This window comes from Chrysochloris asiatica, unplaced genomic scaffold (assembly GCF_000296735.1).
Source record: "Chrysochloris asiatica unplaced genomic scaffold, ChrAsi1.0 scaffold00127, whole genome shotgun sequence".
Classification (NCBI taxonomy): Eukaryota; Metazoa; Chordata; class Mammalia; order Afrosoricida; family Chrysochloridae; genus Chrysochloris; species Chrysochloris asiatica.
This window is the reverse complement of record NW_006408645.1, coordinates 1,966,706-1,987,013: the sequence shown is the minus strand read 5'-3', so window position 1 is coordinate 1,987,013 and position 20,308 is coordinate 1,966,706. Positions and strand designations below refer to the sequence as shown.

The window sequence follows — 20,308 nt, the reverse complement described above, 5'->3', positions numbered from 1 at the left end:
ATTTGTTGAATGTAAAACTGATGATGTGCCCTGTAAACTTTCACTCAATCCACAATAAAAATCTTTAAAAAGAAAAAAGAAAGAACAAATGGTATTGCAAGAAGAAATCCACTGAAGGCTTTGATGAAAAACAAGCCTCCAGGAATGGATGGGAAAAAAATAGAAATATTTCAACAAACTGATGCAGTGCTGGAGGTACTCCCTTGTGTATGCCAAGAAATTTGGAAGACTTGGACAACTGTTTAGAAGAGATCCATATTTGTGCCCATTCCAAAGAAAGGGTGACCCAGTGGAATGCATAAATCATTGAACAATATCATTAACATCACATGCAAGTAAAATTTTGCTGAAGATAATCGACAGGGAACTGCCCCAAATTCAAGTCAGATTCAGAAAAGGATGTAGAATGAAGGATATCATTGCTGACATCACATGCATCTTCGCTGAAAGCAGAGAATACTAGAAAGTTTTTTACTTGTGCTTTACTAACTATGAAAAAGCATTCAGCTGTGCGGATCATAACAAACTATGGATAACATTACAAAGAATGGGAATTCCACTTAATTTTGCTCATGAGCAATCTGTATATAGACCAAGAGGCAGTGGTTTGAACAGAATAACGTGATACTAAATGGTTTAAAATCAGGAAAGGTGTGCATCACTATTGTATCCCTTAAACATACTTATTTAATCTATATCTAAGCAAATATGAGAATTGGATTATATGAAGAATAATATGGCATCTGGATTGCAGGAAGGCATATTAACAAGCTGTGATATATAGAGAGGACACAACTTTGCTTAGTGGAAGCGAAGAGGACTTAAAATACTTACTGATGAAGATCAAAGAATACAAGTTTCAGTACAGATTGTGCCTCAGTGTAAAGAAATTGAAAATCCTCACAATCGAGTCAGTAAAAAAAATGTCATGATAAATGGAGAATAGATTGAAGTTGTCAAAGACTTAATTTTGCTTAGATCACAAGCAACACTCATGGAAGTAGTTGTCAAGAAATCAAACAACATACTGCATTGAGCAAAACTGCTACACAAGATTTCTTTTGAAGTATTAAAGGACAAAAATATCACTTTAAGGACTAAGATGTGCCTGATTCAAGCCATGGTATTTTCATTCATGTCATATGCATGTGACAGTAGGACAACTAATTAAGAAGACTTTCCAAGAATCAATGCATTTGAATTATTGTGTTGATGAAGAACACTTAAAGTACCATGAATTTCCAGAAAAGCAAACAAATCTCTCTTGGAAGAAGTATAGCCAGAATGCTCCTTAGAAGCCAAGATGGCAGTACTTAACGACAACAACAACATATGCATGCAAAAGCTGGCTATATAAAGAAGGAAGACTGAAGAAGTGATGTCTCTGAATTATGGCATTGGCAAAGTATATGCCATAGACTGCCAGGAGAATGAACAAATCTGTAATGGAAGAAGTAAGAATTCTCCTTAGAAACAAGAATGGCGAGACTTCATCTCATGTACTTTGGACATGTCACCAAAAGGAACCAGTCTGTGGAGGACATCATGCCTGAAACAGATCTAACATGCAATCAAGATACAAGAGTTCAAGTGAATAGAGGTAAATACTATTTACTGATGGCACATGAAGAGAACTCTAAATTATTGAAATGAAATGACATATATGATTTATTTACTGACAATCTGCTCTGTAAACCTTCACTCAATTCATAGTAAAAAGGTAAAACAAAATACTAGTAGGTGAAAGTTTGCTGAGAAATGGTATCTCCCCACAATACACTACTTAATTACAAAAGGGGAAATGGTAACTTTACAATGACAGAGCCTGGAGGACACCTTCTTAACCGAGAGGTCAAAGTTAACATCAAATGTAGTAGAACAAATAGATATTACATGCCCCTCATATGATGCACTGGGAAGTAAATATATCACTTCCATGGTGCTCCTGCCCAAAAATGCATAACCTGAATTTAGTCATGAAGAATTATGAGACAAATACATAAACACACACCTATAGAGCAATGAAGAAAATTGGCAATTGGTAATATTTTCTGTTGCTCCATATGTGTGTTTCTATGTATGTGACTCATTTCTTCATGATTAGATTCAGGTTATGGAAGTTTCTTATACTTCCTGTACTTTAAAAATTAAATCAAAGCAAAAACTTAATAAAAAGCCCCACTAAAACAAGACCACCATCTTTAGCCAGTAAATAAATTATTCTAATCACTGTATTGATCTGTTAAGCATATACATATACCTCCTGCTACATCAAGAATCAATGTCCATCACCTCCACATTCCCTGGACTTCCTCATCTTCCATTGCCTCTCATCCAAGAGCCCCACTACCCAGGTTCCTGAAGAGACTGAGTTTGTGCCTACTACTGCCTCTTTTTAAGGAGCTCTGGCAGTGTAGAGGTTATGAGTCAGGCTGCTAATGTCAAAGTCAGAAGTTTGAAACTACCAGTGGTTCTACAGAATAAAGATGAGGCTTTCTGCTCCAGTAAAGATTTACAACCTCAGAAACCCTACATGGGGTCGCTAAGAATCGTAACAGACTCCACTGCACATAACCACCAACCACTTACCACTGTTTCTTTTTATATGCTATTCCCTTCACTTCTGAGTGGCACAAACAGTTTGCACTCAGCTACTATCCAAAAGGTTGGTAGTTTGAATACATCCATCTGTGCAACAGAAGAAATGCCTGGTGATCTTTTTCCAAAAAATCAACCATTGAAATCCCTACCTCCATACACGGTAGAGTACACAGCTCTACTCTAACACACAATAAAAAACAAATGAACTTCATCTCCTACTTCACACAATACACAAAAATTAATAGGTATAAGAACTAAAATCATAAAACTTTTAGAAAGAGAGAGGGATACCTTTGAATTGGAATTGATTGGAAGGTGTTCCCTTCACTTCCCATACTCCCTTTCCTCAAGGTTCAGGTGATCTAAATCCTATATTTCTTTCAAGGCTCAACCAAGGCCATCCCACTTGGATCTTGCCCCTCTCTGAACTTCTGTGACACCTTGTGTCTCTGTCAACATGTGCAGGACCATAACTAGACACAGCCCTGTGGTGTGCACTTCAGAGGCAACAACCATGTTTTATACATTATTCATAGCCCTGCATCCACCAGCAGCAGCTCCTTGGAAACATTCTACAGGGTTTTGAGTCAGAACTTAATAACAAGGTAGACCTGCAGAGTGCTCAGAACATGGCCTCCCTAGTAATTCAAGCTTTGTACAACCACTAAGTCTATATGTGAGCCTTCCTACCTGGTTTCCAGTTTGAAGTTGTGTGACTTCAAACTGTACATTCTCTTCATCAGGAAATTCAATATCATATTCTTCCTCTGCAAGTGGGGCCAACGGAGTCCGCTCCTGCCCATCGTCCGTGACTTTTGTCCCAGAGGCCGGTGTACGAAACTCCTCCAGGACCTCTGGATTCCTTTTTATCTCTGTGACCAGGGGAATGATATCCTTGCTCTGAAAAGCAGAACCTTCGGTAGCCTCTTTTTGCTTTGCTAAGTTTTGCCTTCCACACCACTTGCAACAGAAATGCTGAAGACTATGCATTAAATAACAAAAAGCCCAGTGGACCCTATCCAGGGCCAGCTGGACTTTGGTTTTCTTGGCTCCGCCTTCTGAGTTTCCATCTTTCTCCTCATTGCTGAAGGAATTGAGCAGCAAGGCAATAAAGAGGTTAAGCACCTGGAAGGAGAAACAGAGGACAAGGAGAATGGACGTTTTAGTGAAAGAAAGGATACAACAGACTTTTAGAACAACTTTTCTCAAGACCCAAAACAGAGCCAAATGACAGCTCTATGTCTTCTGTCTCCCATTAAATTTCATCTAGAAAATAAATAGAAGACTGAAGAAGAAACAGAGACAGCAAGATAAAGTCAAAGTAAACTTAAGGAAAAGGGCACAAACCACCAAATGCAACTAATCTACATGTAAGCAACATGTTTGTGTAGACAGACCCTGGCCAGGGAGGATCAGAAGGAGGTGGCCATATGACAAAATCATTTAAGGATCAGCACGGATCATGAGCTTGAAGGTTTGTTGGAATTTTCCACAAGGATATGAATTTGGTTTCTAAGATCACTGTGTAGTCAGTCTCCTGTTTGCCCAGTTTGAGAGATGGTATGCTTCGTATGAACCCTTCAAGTCCTGATGCACTGATCACCTCAGTGAGTATTGAGGATGAGCAGAGGTGGGGACCAAATCTACAACTCCTCTATTGAATCACTTTAAATTCAGATGAACTCAACAGCTTCCTACTTGGTTTTTGTTTACTTATGCAACTACCCAATTCACACCACCACCTTGTCTAAACATCCTCTTGTTTCAGTAGCATCACTAGTGGGGGGCAGGACATGCAGACTACTACATCAGGTGACACTGTCAGAGGGGTGACACCAATTTGGCTGTTGATACCATTTTAGTGCAGTGCTTCAGCAGAAATTTATTATATTTTAAAAATTTTAAATCCTTGTAGTTAATTATAACTACAATATCATTTTTTGTGAACCCAGATCACATGTACCAATATACTTATAAGGATGCAATACTATGTTAATTTACTTTCTGAACCTTCTAATGAACTCTGGAGTCCTAGTATGGTGCTGTAGAATAAATACTAGACCACTAACCACAAGATTGGCAGTTCAAACCCACCAGCCTCTTCAGAAATCCTATACCAGGTTGCTATAGTCTGAATTGACTCAACAGCACATAACAACCACAACAATGCACTCTGGTCAACCCTGTCATAATCATCCAATTACAATGATACTTCAAATCACGTGGTTTTCTCTGCACATACTGTTGCTTTCATCGCTGCTGGTGTTTTTATCGCTGCTGATTTTGACAAATTTTCTGGTGTTATAGCTACAGTGTTGTGATAAGAAATAATCATGAACCTATAGCAATAACTTTTGAGAATGAAGTTGTAACTAAAGGGAAATAAGGAGACAAGTTTTAAAGGCTTCCACTCAGTTACTAAAGTTATAATTCAATATAAAAAGATTGTACAAAACAATTTTGTTGTTACTCTTCATATAATCTAAAAAATATTACATTTAAGCAATTTATAAATATATTTATCATATACTATATTCTATTATCAAAATTGATAGTAAACATTACTAAGGATCCTGTATGGTCTGGTATGGGAGCAAGAGACACCATAAACTACCAAACTTGTGATCTCAACTCTAGTTTGACACACAGACTTCAGAGAGAAGAGTCTTGTGGAAGTGAAGGGGTTTAGACACTTTTCCTCAACTTTACCAGGAAAACTTCCATCTCTGGATCTTTGCTTAAGCTCTCCTCCCAGTCTCTTCTGTTTGTGTAAGTCCTCTTGCCTCCAAGTGGCCTCTTAAGTGCCATGTTTTCTAAATATCCCTTTTCAATATTCCTTTCCCTCTTGCTTTGGTGATGTTCTGTTCTTCTGAACTTTTGTGTCACTGTCTGGCTCCATTATTGTATTTGTCTCCTAAGGTTACCACAATAAAGTACCACAAAATAAGTAGCATCAAACAACAGAAAATTATTTTCTCACAGTTCTAGAAGTTAGAAGTCTGAATCTAAGGTGTCAACAGGGCCACGTTCTTTCTGAAGGCTGTGAGAGAAGACCTGTTCCTTGTCTCTTGTTGTTGTTGTTGTGTGCTGTGGAGTTGGTTGTGACCCTGCATAGGGTTTCCGAGGCTGTAAATCTTTACAGGAGCAGAAAGCGTCATCTTTCTCCCACGTGACAGCTGGTAGTTTCGAACTGCTGTCCCTGAGGTTCGCAGCCCTATTCGTAACCACTGCACTTAGCTTCTGGTATTTCCTGATAATCTTTGGCTTATAGATACATCATTCTAACTTCTGTCTCCATCTTCATATGACCGTCTTCCCCGTGTGTGCCTACCTGGCTATCTGCTTCATTATTATAAGGATACCAATCATTGAACTTAGGGTCCATCCTAATCCAGTCTGACTTCATCTTAACTCGATTTTATCTGCAAAGACCCTATCCCCACGTAACGTCACATTTAGAGGTACTGGAGTTAGGACTTCAACATAGCTTTTGATGGGATGGGGGAAAGAACATGATCCAATCTATAACAAATCTATGAGTCAGTTCTGACTCAGAGCAACCCTGTATAGGATTTCTGAAGAGTAGCTGGTGGGTTTGAACCACCTACCTTGCAGTTCAAACCAAACTTGTAGTCCAGCGCATTATCCTGCAGCACCACATCAGGACTCCAGGGATCTTTTAACCTCTCAATAAATATCTTTGCTTCCCATTGCAAGTAACAGACTTACACCAACTTAAAGAATGAGAGAACATGTGATAAAAGAAATTTGAACAGGGGCTCCATTATGACATGAAGACATGTTCTATCTCTCCACTCTACTTTCTTCAATGCTGGCTTTGTCTTAGGCTGGTTCTTCTCATGGCTACATAATGTTTGTGGCTTGTCTAAGACTCATAGTCAGAGAAAGACTCAGAGGCGTAAAAGTAACACTTATTTCACATTTATTTTCTAAAGAACAGGACACCTTAACCAAGGTCCCCCAGTGGACATCTCTTTGTATTTTATTGGCCAAATTAAATCACAACCCCCTACCTCAACCGATCCCTGGCAAAGAGAACATGATTCTCTCAGAATAATCATCAAGAGTGGAATCTATATTAGGGCATCAGGTCTAGTGACCACCGTAAGTCAGGGCGATTTTGTCTCAAGGTTGTCTAACTTTCTCAAAGCAAATTCAAGTGGTGATTTTTAATATTTACTTGGGCATTATATCTATAATGACAATGCTCACTCTTGACATGCTACAAAAGAAGCCAATGTGTGTGTTTACCCCATATATATGTGTGTGTGTGCATTTTTTTTTATGAAAAAAAAAAATCTAATAAACTCACCACAAGTTTTCCTATCACCATGATCGATAAAAAGACAATAATACACAGGTAACCATTAGTTGCTTGCATACATTCCCACATGCTCTCAATCCATTCCCCGCAGAGGATGCGGAACACCACCAGGAAGGAGTGGTAGAAATCCTCCATGTGCCAGCGCCGTAAACATGAAGATGTTGATTCATTACAGTTAAGCCTTTGTGCTTTGAATTTGGAGCCAAAAAGCTGCATGCCAACTACTGAGAAAATAAAGACAACGATACCCAGCACTACAGTCAGATTCCCAAGGGCTCCAAAGGAGTGCCGAATGATCTTTATCAGAGTGTTTAAAGTTGGCCAGGATTTGGCTAACTTGAAGACCCTCACCTGTGAAAACAAATAAGATACAAAAATGGAAGAAAATCCAGTTAAAGACAAATTTCATCTCCCTCATGACAATGTTCCCAAACCAAGCATTAATGACTTTCAAAAATATTTTCAAGGTTAGATGCATCCTGAACACAGTTACCAACTCCTTGTCTCAATCAAATACTCACCTATATTGACTCTTGGTTTTAAAAATGGAAATATTTTGTTCTAACTTTTCAAAGTGATAACATTTTGGAATCATGTATGCATCATATGTAAAAAAGAACGCTACTGAATCCTATACAATATACTTGGAGTCACCAAACTATAGCCCATGGGCCAAAACTGGTTGCCTGCTGCCTCTTTTGTGTGCTCCTAAAACTAAGAATGCTTTTTATATTTCTTAACAGTTGAAAAAGAATGAAAAGAAAAATGATATTTTATGACACACGGAAATTTTAGTGTCCATAATAAAGTTTTCTGGAACAGAAAACCCATTAATTTACAAATCCCTCTGGCTGCTTTTAAAGAGTCCTCCTGGTAGCATAGTGGGTTACAAGTTGGGCTGCTAACCATGAGATCAGTAGTTCAAATCTCCATGGGAGAAAGATGAAGCTTTCTGTTCCCATGAAGATTAACAGCCTTGGAAACCCTAAACAGGGCCGCCATGAGCCAGAACAGACTCTATGGCACACCACTACCACCATGACTGCTTTTAGGTCCCTGAGTTGTACAAACAGTTTAGTTAGCTTGACCACTAATTAGAAGGTTGGCAGTTCCAACCCACGCAATGCACCATAGGAAAAAGGTACAATGATTTGCTTTGTAAAGATTAGAGCCAAGAAAACCCTATGGAGCAGTTCTGCTCGCAACATCTGGCGTCATCATGACTTGGAGTCTCCTCAGTGATAAAGGGTCTGCTTTTCATTGGTATGGTTGCTTGTGCACAGCAATGACAGAGCTGAGTAGCTGGAACAAGGACTGTATGACCTATAAAACTGAAACTACTTATCTGGCCCTTGACAGAAAAAGTTTACCCACTCCTACATGATATAATTCAGATCACACATTGGAATCTAAACTTCATAACGATGATGAAAGTAATACGATGTTTTGCACTAAGAGAAAAAGGCACCCAGCAACCCAGTGTAAGTACATATTTTCCAAATAGAAACTTTCTCCATGGAACTTTAGAGATCCAATAGGATCAATATCCTAAAAGAAAACAGTAACCAGTTCCCTAGGTCATTGCTTATATTAACTTTCAATGTAAATGGATAGTTTCTTTCCAAAGCACAATCCTGTTAAGTGTCAACTATTTGGTGGCAAGAATGTTGCAGATCAATAAGACTTACATCTAAAGAGAAGACCCACCATTGTCTACTCAGAGCAATGTGAGGGTGGGCTAGGGAAAACTGAGGTTCTAGTCTTTCATATGTACAATGTCACAAAGTACACATGATACCTTAGAGCATGGCTGTGCTAAGTCTCAATAAGGTAAAGCAATGGAATTATGCTCATGCAAATGTCAATAGAACCTTAATTTAATAAACACACACACAAATTTGCCATCAAGTTGGTTTCTATTCGTTGGGACCTCATGTACTGCAGAGTAGGTCTATGCTCACCAGCATTTTCAACGCCTGAGTTTTTCAGTAGATCACCAGGCCTTTCTTCAAAGGTGTCTCTGGCTAGGTTTAAGCTGCCAACTCTTTGACTAGTAGTCTACTGCTTAACCATTTGCCCCACCCTAAAAAATAGTAGTAGTTTACTACCACCTGACCTTGAGCAGGATCATCTCCCACCATCAATGGGTATAAAATGTACATTTGGGTAACAGTATTGAATGTCCTATGTTTAGAAATCATACCCGTGCCAAAAAAAAAAAAAAAAAGCAGTAAGTATCTTTTCACGAAGACAAAGATTATCTTGGCCTTTTCCTAGTCCCCCTTTTAGGTGTGAAACCTCTATCACTTTCTCTCCATACTTCTTGGTGGGCGGGTCTGTGATACCCTATTTGACATCATGGTCATTTTCTGACCCTGTCTTGAACCACTTCTGGACTGAAAATTCCTTAAAACAGTGCTTCCCTCATCTTTGTACCTTCCCCATGTCAGGGACTCTGCAAAGGCCAGCAGAATGCCTCCAAACTAGTGGAATGGAAAGAATGGGGACCCGCAGCAGTGAGGAGAGACCCTGCTGTTTGACAGCACCTGCTGGCTTCACTTGGTCTTCACCAACCCTAGTGAGGTTAGAGGTGAGGTCACCTGGCTCACAGCTTCATGTAGGGATAGAGTATTGGTGGGGTCATGCACAAAGCAAGGACCAGAGTCTACACAGGTACACAATTTTGGCTCCAGTTGCCTAAAGGGCATTCCACTAAGAAAGATTCCCTGGAACGTCCCAAGGTTATTAAAGACCTGGATGGGAATAGGGATGCAGTTAAGAGTCTGGGGACTTCTGGGGATGAGTCAAAGCTTAGTCCAAAACAGTCATTCAACTCACTCAAGACACTTCAATTTAAGCAATTAAATTATGCATTAAAATAAGAAAGAACCTTACCACTCTGAAGGAACGGAGGAATGACCAACGTGGGTTTAACACATCTACAAAACTCAGAAGCGCAACAATGCAGTCAAAAATGTTCCAGCCTCGTTGAAAATAATGGTAGGGATCAAGTGCAATGATTTTTAGACACATTTCTGCTATAAAAATGGCGCTGAAAACCTACGAATGGACAAAGAAGAATGAGAAAAGGAAGCTACCTCCCTTTGGAGACACACTTTTAAGAATGGTCTGAGGGAATTACAAATGTTTCCAAAAAATCAAATTTATTCTTAAGGTTGATACAATATATTCTAAAGATTATTATCTCAAAAGTCCATGAAACAAAAATGTGAGTGTTGTAGCATGACATTCAACAACCTTTTCTCCTCTCTTCTCTCCTTACTCCCATGGTGTTCACGTCAATGGTACCAAAATCTCAGACATCAGGATGGAAAAGGAACATACTTTCCCATCCTGTTGAAAACAGGGCACAACTTGCTTCTTAAGAGATGGCAGGATGGGAGAAGTGCCTAGAAATTCCATCTCTGAATTCTTTAAAAATGATTAAAGGTTGGGCCCAAACGTTGCAGACCGTCCAAACCATAGGCTTGGAGGATCAGACTATAGCTACCTAGCAGACATAGCAAACTGTCCCTCATCTGATTATTCAGTATGCTTGTTAGTAATTCCATACATGAGCCCTGGATATCCACAGATAAATGTAAAAACCTTCCCTAAAAGCCGAGACTGTAAATTCCAAGAAGGCAAAGTTTTTCCTCAAAAAAAAAAAAAAAAAAAACTAAAGTGGATAGAGAGAAATACTTTTAACTGATGGTATATGGAGGGGATTATAATCAATGTAATGAAACAAGGTATATGAATGGTTGAATGTGAAACTGATGATGTGCCCTGTAAACTTTCACTCGATCCACAATAAAAACCTTAAAAAAATTAAAGGTTGCTATTTTCCATAAACCGGAACCCAGGAGTTTACCTGACTGTAATAACAGGAGTTCTGGTGTGGTGCTGTAGAATAAGCACTGTACCATAAGGTCAGTTTGAACCACAAGGTCATCAGTTGAAAACCCACCAGCAGCTCCTCAGAAACCCCATGCATTGGTGCTATGAGTCAGAACCAATTTGACAGCACTTCACAACAACAACATGCATTCCAAAACAGGTGTCATTATTCATTACACCTCAACAGCTTGTTCTGAAAATAAATTAAAATAGAAAAGGGTCTCAGCAGACAAGCAGTAGCAGCAGAGACAGTGGCAGAGGTGATGGCACAGTGAGGCTAGGGCAGCTGAGGACCCTAGGCCCATGGTCTGAGAAAGACTGTGTTCCTACAGGCAGGAGGATGGGTTGCAAATATGCCCTTTCAACATTTAAATGAATATATGTCTTTTGTTTTGTATGTGTACATAAAATATTTTTGCTTTGTTCATTTGTGAAAAGTAAGATGTAAAAGGGAAGAAGCAGGGTAACTGTTGTTACAGGGAGGGAAGCGTAATCATTGAGATGAAACAAAATGTATGATTGGTTGAAAGTAAGGTCTACGATCTTGTCCGTTAACCTTTACTCAATTCACAATAAAAGTACATTTAAAAAAAAAAAAAAAAGGTGGGATGTAGTGGGGGGAGGGGTATCTCAGAGTCAAGAATTTAAAAATCCTGCCAGGGACAGAAAATGTTTTTAAGCAACTCAACATGTGGGATAAATCCTAGACTGGCTATGTTTGAAGAGAGGATTAGTGAATTGGAATGTAATTCTTATAATTCACTCCAATTTCAGGCTTCATAACTCCAAAAAAAATTAAAAAGTTAATATAAAAACTTTGTTGTTGTTGTTGTTAAGTGGCATTGAGTCAGTTCCAACTCATAGTGACCCTGTATAGGGTTTCCAAGAAGCAGCTGGTGAGTTTGAACTGCCGACTTTGTGGTTCAAGCTGACCTTGAGGTCCAGTGCTTTATCCTGACCGTGCCACACCAGGACTCCATAAAAAGGGTTCTAGTCTCAAAAATATTGTCAGACCTAACACTAACCACCACAGTCTAAATAAAAGTCATTCATGATTAAATCCCCCTCATAAAAGTAACAGATTAATTTTTATTAAATAGTTAAGTGGCTTACTATTTAGGAGAAATGTGCCTAAGATAAAGTGATGTAAGTTAAAAATAAAAGAATAAGCAAAGATAGATACAAGGTATGCAAATTAAAAATAAATCAGAGGTGGTAAAGACAGTTCAAAGCTTATTGTTGTTGTTAAGTTGGTTCCAACTCATAAAGACCCTGAATAGGGTTTCTGAGGAGTGGCTAGTGAGTTTGAACCAACAGCCTTGCGGTTAGCAGTCCAGTGCATATCCTATGGCACTACACTAGGACTCTAAAGCTTATCTCCTTTTAAATGTTGCTACTGACACCTGCCCAATGCCACAGCCAGTCAGTGGTGCTTGTTCTAGGTAATGCTGCTGAACTCTTCTGGCCCCTTTCAGGTCTATCAGATACTGATTCTCTAGATGCTTTGATACCATTGGTTTGGCCAATCCAATTCAACTACTGTTTGCAGTTTCATAAGAACTCAATGTATTCCCCTGGTAACAGCAGTCCTCAAGTTTAGAGATTAAATTTCCTAGTCCAGTTCCACAGTAATCCACAAACTAATCTAATCCTGGCCGACCAATCAGACAAAGGAGGTTTAGATGCCTTCCTTGGAACTGACTTGACAATACTTAACAACAACTATACGACTAAAAGGAGCTTTGGTTAATACTGCGGGCTAAGTGTTGGGCAATTCAAATCCATCAAACACTCCAAAGGAGAAAGAGAATACTATCAGCTCCTGTAGAGATTTACAGTCTCAGAAACTCTGTATGACTTGGAATCAACTTGATGGCAGTGATGAATGAGACTACAACAAGCTACAGACAACATTGTGGAAAATGAGTATTTCAGAACACTTCATTGTGCTCATGAAGAATCTGTACATAGACCAAGAGGAAGTCATTGGAATAGAACAAGGGAACATTGAATGTTTAAAATTAGGAAAGTTGTATATCAGGGTTGTATTCTTTCACCATACTTATTCAATTTGTATGCTGAGTAAATAATCCAAGAAAATGGGTTATATGAAGAAGAATATGGCATCATTAACAACTTTGCTTGCTGAAAGCAAAGAAGACTTGAAGTACTTAATGATGAAGATCAAAGACCACAGCCTTAAATATGGATTGCACTTCAATGTAAAGAAAGCAAAAATCCTCACCACAGGACTAATAAATAACATCATGATAAATGGAGAAAAGATGGAAGTTATCAAAGACTTCATTTTACTTGAGTCCACTGTCAACACTCATGACATCAGCAGTCAAGAAATCAAAAGATATATTTTATTGGGCAGATATGCTGCACAAAACCCCTTTGAAATGTTCCAGAGTAAAGACATCAGTTTTAGTACTAAGATGAATCTGCCCCAAGCCATGGTATTCCCAATAGCCTCATAGGCATGTGAAAGTTGGACAATGACTATGGAAAACTATAAGAGAATTGATGCCTTTGAGTTATGGTATTGGAGGAGAATATTAAAAGTACTATGGACTGCCAGAAGAACAAACAAATCTGTGTTGAAAGAAGTACAGCCAGAGTGCTTCTTAAAAGCCAGGATGGAGAGACTTCATCCCTCATACTGAGGACATATTATCAGGAAGGATCAGTCCCTGAAGAAGGACATCGTGGTTGGTAAGAGGACATCATGGTTGGTAAGGGTCAGTGAATAAGAAGAAGACACCAATGAGATGGATTGGCACAGTGGCAGTAGCAGTGGGCTCAAGTGTAACAACAATTGTGAGGATGGTGTAGGACTGGACAGTATTTCACCTTTTTGTGCATAGGGTTGCTATGGGTCACAATTTACTCAACTGCATCTAACAACAACAAACAGGAAGTAAGATGTTGTGGTCCACTTCTTCAGGATTAGCTAGTGAAAACCTTTTGAATATCATCAGAACATTGCCAGAGATGAGCCCCTCAGGTTGAGGGGTACTCAAAATACTAATGGAGAAGAGCTGCTCCCTCAAAGCAGGGTCTGCCTTAATGATATGATGGAGTAAAGCTTTCTAGACCTTCATTTACTGATGAGACAACTCAAAATGTAAAGAAACAGTTACAAATATCTATTAATGGAATATACAAAGTATGAATTTAGGAAAACCGGAAATCAACAAAAATGAAATGCAGCACATAAAGATAAATATCCTAGGCATTAATGAGCTGAAATGGACTGATACTGGCCATATTGAATTGGTCAGCCATAAGATTTACTATGCCATCCATCATTAAAAAAAAAAAAAAAATTTCAAGATCTATTCTGAGGTACAATGTTGTCTATGATAGGATAATATTCACAAATCTGTGAGGAAGGCCAGTTAATATGACTATTATTCAAATCTACACACCAACCACTAAAACCAACGATGAAGAAATTTAAGAATTCTACCAACGTCTTTAGTCTTAAATTGAACAGCCATGCAATCAAGATGCATTGATTATTACTGATGATTGAAATGCAAAAGTTGGATAGCATTTGGAAAATACAGTCTTGGTAACTGAAACATAGCTGAATAGTACATAATGGAAGTTTGTAAGATCAATGACTTATTCATTGTAAACACCTTTTCTCAACAACATAAACAGTGACTCCACACATGGATCTTACCAGTTGGAATACATTGGAATCACTTTAATTACATATGTGAAAAAGGATAATGGAGAAGCTTAATATCATCAGCCAAAACAAGGCCAGAGACTGACTGTGGAGCAGACCATCAATGGCTCATATGCAAGTTCAGGTTGAAGCTGAAGAAAATTAAAACAAGTCCACAGTCAAAATACAATGTTATATATCCAACCTAAATTTACAGACCATCTCAAAAACAGATTGGACTCATTGAACACTAATGACATAAGTCACCAAAAGAGTTGTGGGGTGACATCAAGAATGTCATACATGAAGGAAGCAAAAGTTCATTAAAAAGAGATGAAATTTTTTTTAGAAGATGCAAATGGATATCGAAGAGACTCTGAAACCTGCTCTTGAATGTAGATAGCGAAAGCAAATGGAAGAAATGATAAAGTAAAAAAGCTGAACAGTTTATTTCAATGAGTAGCTCGAGGAGAAGACAAAGCAAAGTATTATAATGAAATATGCAAAGATCTGAAGTTAGAAAACCAAAAGGGAAGAACTCACTTAGAATTTCTCAAACTGAAAGAGCTGAAGAAAAATTCATGCCTCAAGTTGCTATAATGAGGAATTCTAGGAGCTCTGGTAGCATAGTAGTTACAAATCGGGCTGCGAACCTTAAGGCCAGCAGTTTGAAACTACCAGCCACTCCGTGGGAGAAAGATGAGGCGTTCTGCTCCCGTAAAGATTTACAGCCTCGGAAACCCTGTGCAGGGTCACTATGAGTCGGAACCGACTCCACGGTACTTAACAACAACAACAATGGGCAAAATATTGAATGATACAGGATGCATCAAAAGAAGATGGAAGGAATACATAGTGTTACTGTACCAAAAACAACTGGTCAATGTTCAGCCATTTCAAGAGGTAGCATATCACCAAAAATTGATGGTACTGAAGGAAGAAATCCAAACTGAAGGCATTGTTGAAAAACAGGCTCCAGGAACCGATGGAATACCAACTGGAATGTTTCAACAAGCACATGCATCTGAAGATGCATCTATGCTAAGAAATGTGGAAGATAGCTACCTGAACTGTCAACTGGAAAAGATCCATATTTGTGTACATTACGAAGAAAGGTGACTCAACAAAATGTGAAAATTATTGAACAATATCACATGCAAGTAAAATTTTGATGAAGATACCAGTTTCAACAAGGAGTGCCAGAGGTTCAAGAAGGTTCAGAAGAGGACATGGAACAAGGGAAATCATTGCTGAAGTCAGATGGTTCTTAGCTGAAAGCAGAAAATATCAGAAAGATGAATACTTGTGTTTTATTGACTATACAAAGTCATTCAACTGTGTGAGTCATAATAAACTATGGATAACATTGTGAAGAATGGGTACTCCAAAACACTTCATTGAGCTCATGAGGAACTTGTACATAGACCAAGAGACAGTCATTTGAACAGAACAAGTGGTATAAAATTAGGAAAAGGTGTGCATCAAGGTTGTATCCTTTCACCATAGTTACTTAATCTGTAGACTGAGAAAATAATCTGAGAAGCTGAACTATATGTAGAAGAATGCAGCATCAGGATTGGAGAAAGGCTCATTAACAATCTGTGATAGGCAGATGACACAACCTTTCTTGTTGAGTGTGAAGAGGACTTGAAGCACTTACTTTTGAAGATCAAAGAATAGAACATACAGTCTGTATTACAATCAATGTAAAGAAAACAAAAATCCTCACAATGGGGCCAATAAACATCACGATAAATGGAGGAAAGATTGATGTCAAGGAATTCATTTTACTTTGTTCCACAATCAGTGTCCATGGAAGCAGTAGTCAAGAAATCAAACGATTTATTGCACTAGACAACTCTGCTACAATAAGCCACTTTAAAGTATTAAATATCAAAGTTATCACTTTGAAGACTACCGTGCATCTGACCCCAGCTATGGTATTTTCAATTGCTTCGTGTGCATGTGAAAACTTGACAATGAAGAAGGAAAACCTGAGACAAACTGATGCCTTTGGATTATGATCTTGGAGAAGAATATTGAAAGCACCATGATTGTCTTAAGAACAAACAAATCTGTTGTGGAAGAGGTATAGTCAGGGTGCTCCTTGGAAGCGAGGATGGTGAGTTTTCATCTTATTTACTTTTGACATGTTGTCAGGAAGGACCTGTCCTTGGAAAAAGGACATCGTGTTTGGTAAAGTATGGGGTCATCAAAAAAGAGGAAGACCCAAAATGAGATAGATTGACACTGGCTGCAACAATGGATTCAAATATAACAACAATTGAGAGGACTGGGTAACACCAGGCAGTGTTTTGTACTGTTGTATAGAAGGTCACTGTGAGTTGGAGCTGACATGATGACACCTAACAACAACACTATATATATACTCATTGCCACTGAGTCAATTCTGATTCATAGGGATCCTACATTGGGTTTCTGAGGCTATAAATCTTTATGGCAACAGAAAGCCTCATATTTCTCTCACGGAGCAGTTGGTGGTTTTGAACTCTTGACTTTTTGGTTAGCAGTCCAACACTTAACCTACAATGTTACTAGGGCTCCTTTATATATGTATACAAATGTGTGTGTCTATATATCCTGAAGACACCCTGCAATGCTGAAAATTATATCTATTCATCTTAGCTGGTAGGACCACAAGAAATTAGTAATTAGTTTCTTCTTTGTATTTCCTTTCTTTGTATTTTTCTTTAAAAAAAAAAAATTTAAACATACTGCTTTTAAAATGGGGGAAATGAAATAAAATTTTCAAGAAGAAAAGGCTAGATATTATAGTAGGATTTTTAGTCCATTAACCCACTAGCTGTAGAACAGCCAATGGACAATTCTTTGTTGTTTCTGGTACTTGGGGAACTGATTTTCCCTTGAGAAAAATGCCTTTCATAGGAACCATGAATTAAAGTAAACAGTACTCTACATCCCTTCTCCCTACTCCCTGCCATGGAAAAAAATGCATCACTTGCAGCTGCCCAGTCATGACTTGCCTTTCAGGGAGAATAACACCTAGCAATGAGGGCAACTAACAAAACATCAGGGACAACCACATTCCATAGGGCACCATGGTACTCATTACTGTGGGCCTTTGAATATGGTTAATATTTTCAGAATTATCCCAAATAACTGACCTTTTGCCTGCTTACCTCATATCCATTTGATGACTAAAAAGGCTCTTTAACCTATTAAAGGACACACACAGTGTCTAGATGGTGGGTCATCCTGGAAAATTACTAAATAATAAAAATGAACTGGGTAAAAATAAAGTCATAACAAGTCATCATCCCTTTCTACTCCATTTAAGAGGGCCAAAGACCTAGGTTAGGTTAGGCCACTTTCCAGTGTTTAAATTTTGAAAGACTCAAAATTCATATCTTGAAATACACTTCATATTTTTCAAAACTCTAAGGTTACCTGATTCCCTGTAAACAACATCTTCTCAAAGCTTTCATTCTTTCCGTGATGGTCCATGGCCAAGAAGACAGTGTTGACTATGATGCAGATAGTGATTGCTAGCTCAGTAAAGGGGTCAGTCATCACAGTTCTCAGCGCCTTCTTAAAGCATACCCATTGAGGGCAACAGTCCCATATGAAGTACTTGGATGCCAGGTTTTCCCCACATGGGAGGCAAGGTTCCTGTGATTTTTCTTGCTCTAGAGAAGGAGAATGAAAGTGTTTGAGAGTTATCGCTGAGCCAGTCTGGCTGCTATTTAGCCGAGAGCATTCTTTTCTCCCTCTACCTCAGTCTCTCTTATTACACAACATAGTCAAGGAGAGCACTGACTTGTGCTTCCAGAATGATTTTCCACCCATCACCGTGCATCAGAGACAGTTTCCCACATACAACTATCATGTGATATAGTCAGATAAATCATATTTTTACTGACCATGTAGGAGCTGGGTTGCACTGTTAAAAATATAGATTGGGAAGTCAACATTTGACAAGTGATGAGCCCTTAAGAGGGATAGACACACCCCCAAGTAATGTTCAGTCAAGACAGACCAGAGTGATGGCTTCTTACTGGACTCAGAGGAAGAAGAGATATTTGGGCAAGGACAACTATAAGCACTGAAACAAAGCCAGGCACTCTCTCAGCTGACTGAGTTCAGGCTGTAAAGCAGCTGCATCCCTGGCACCTTTTCAGGGACTCATACAGCCCATTATATTATGCAACTAGTCTCAAGAATGCTAAGAAACCCATTTGACCCCACTCTTGAATGAACCTGAGCTCTGCCCCTCAAGACCAAAGCCTTAGTTGGGTCCTTGTTACCTGCCATTAAACAGCTGATTCATATGATTCTAGTCTTTCTACACATATTCTTATCAGATTCCTGATTCCAACTTTGATGACAACTGCTACCTTCTGGAAACTTCTATGCTGTCTCTTCTTGGACTATCACTGTCACTGAAACCTCCAATGACAGTCTGACCATCATAAGAACCTGGTCCTACTCATCTGATGTCTACTAGCTCACACTTCCCAAGTGCTGACCCAGAGTTCTCCCACAGGGAAGGGCCACGTCTTCCAAGTCTCTTTGTTTAAATGCTTTCAGGAGGCGCAGGAAGCCACTCTTTGCAGGTAGGTTCAGTGGGTTGGTTCCAAAAAAGCCCCCTTTGCAGAGGGGCTGTGAGGGGACAGGAAGAGAATGTAATGACACTGAAATTTCGCTTACCCTGCATAGTGATGGTAAGGATGCTTACAGCACTCAGAGCCCTCTGCCTTTGTAAGGGGTCTTTGTGTTCATCAAAGTGGTCCACTGATAGATTCTGGGAGAGCCGTTTGGTTTGCTCCAGGAGGTGTGGCTGTAAGACAAGAAACGTGGACTGTCTGAGGGCAAGGGTTGCCTTTCCTCAAAGCTTCAATACCATGTAAAGATGCTCAGTATGTTATACATGTCAACTCACTTCATCTCCACAAAATGCCACGTGCTCAGTTTTCTTATTTCATATTCAATAGATTAGAGAACTATGCTTTAACTAGTCATAATTCATATTTATGCACATTTCTAGAGTCCTGGGTGACCCAATTTGTGCTTTACTACTAACAGAAAGGTTGGCAGTTTGAACCCACCCAGAGCCACCACAGAAGAAAGCCCTGGACATCTGGCAATCTATTTCCGTTAAGATAAGCAAGAAAACCCCAAGGAGCAGTTCTACTCAGTAACACATGGGATCACCATGAGTTGGAATCAACTCGACCACAACAGGTAAAACCATTTTTTCCTCGACCCATTGAAATTCTACTCCCTCCATCCATTACTCATTGTCAACAAAGAGCAAACAAAATTTTTATAAAAGCTAATGAGCAATGGCTCAGGGTATGATGCAGTAAAAAGCTTAGTTTGCAAACAATGTTTGTGAAGGCTAAAAGTGAGGGATAAAACTAGAAAGAATAGATTTTAAAACAGTCAGTAACTAGTAACTAAAAAGAACACGCAAAATAAATACCACAAGATCTATATAAGAAACCTCAAACATGTCCTTAGGCTCTGCCCAAGAACCTAATGATTCTTATGTTACCTCTAATTCTAAGGAGCTCTGGTAATGTAGTGGTTACCAATTGGACTGTGAAGCACAAGGTCAAAACTACCAGCTGTTATGTGGGAGAAAGATGAGGCTTTCTGCTCCCGTAAAGATTTACGGCCTCGGAAACCCTGTACAGGGTCACTATGAGTCGGAACCGACTCCACGGCACATAACCACGAACTACCACGATGGAGATTAAAGGACATAAACCTTCAACTACCCAGAAAACTCAGGTGTC

The 20,308-nt window shown here is 39.0% G+C and overlaps 1 protein-coding gene across 1 annotated transcript in view; it reads right to left on the bottom strand.

Annotated features, from left to right (window-relative positions):
- The window catches only part of SCN11A (sodium channel, voltage-gated, type XI, alpha subunit), a 173,165-nt gene that overhangs the window by 90,433 nt on the left and 62,424 nt on the right, over positions 1-20,308 (bottom strand). The window contains exons 12-16 of the mRNA XM_006869132.1: positions 19,218-19,347; positions 17,958-18,196; positions 9,842-10,006; positions 6,935-7,297; positions 3,292-3,726 (exon numbers count right to left, since the gene is read on the bottom strand). Of these exons, the coding sequence (XP_006869194.1) occupies positions 3,292-3,726; positions 6,935-7,297; positions 9,842-10,006; positions 17,958-18,196; positions 19,218-19,347 (1,332 nt within the window). The remainder of the gene's footprint in view (positions 1-3,291; positions 3,727-6,934; positions 7,298-9,841; positions 10,007-17,957; positions 18,197-19,217; positions 19,348-20,308) is intronic.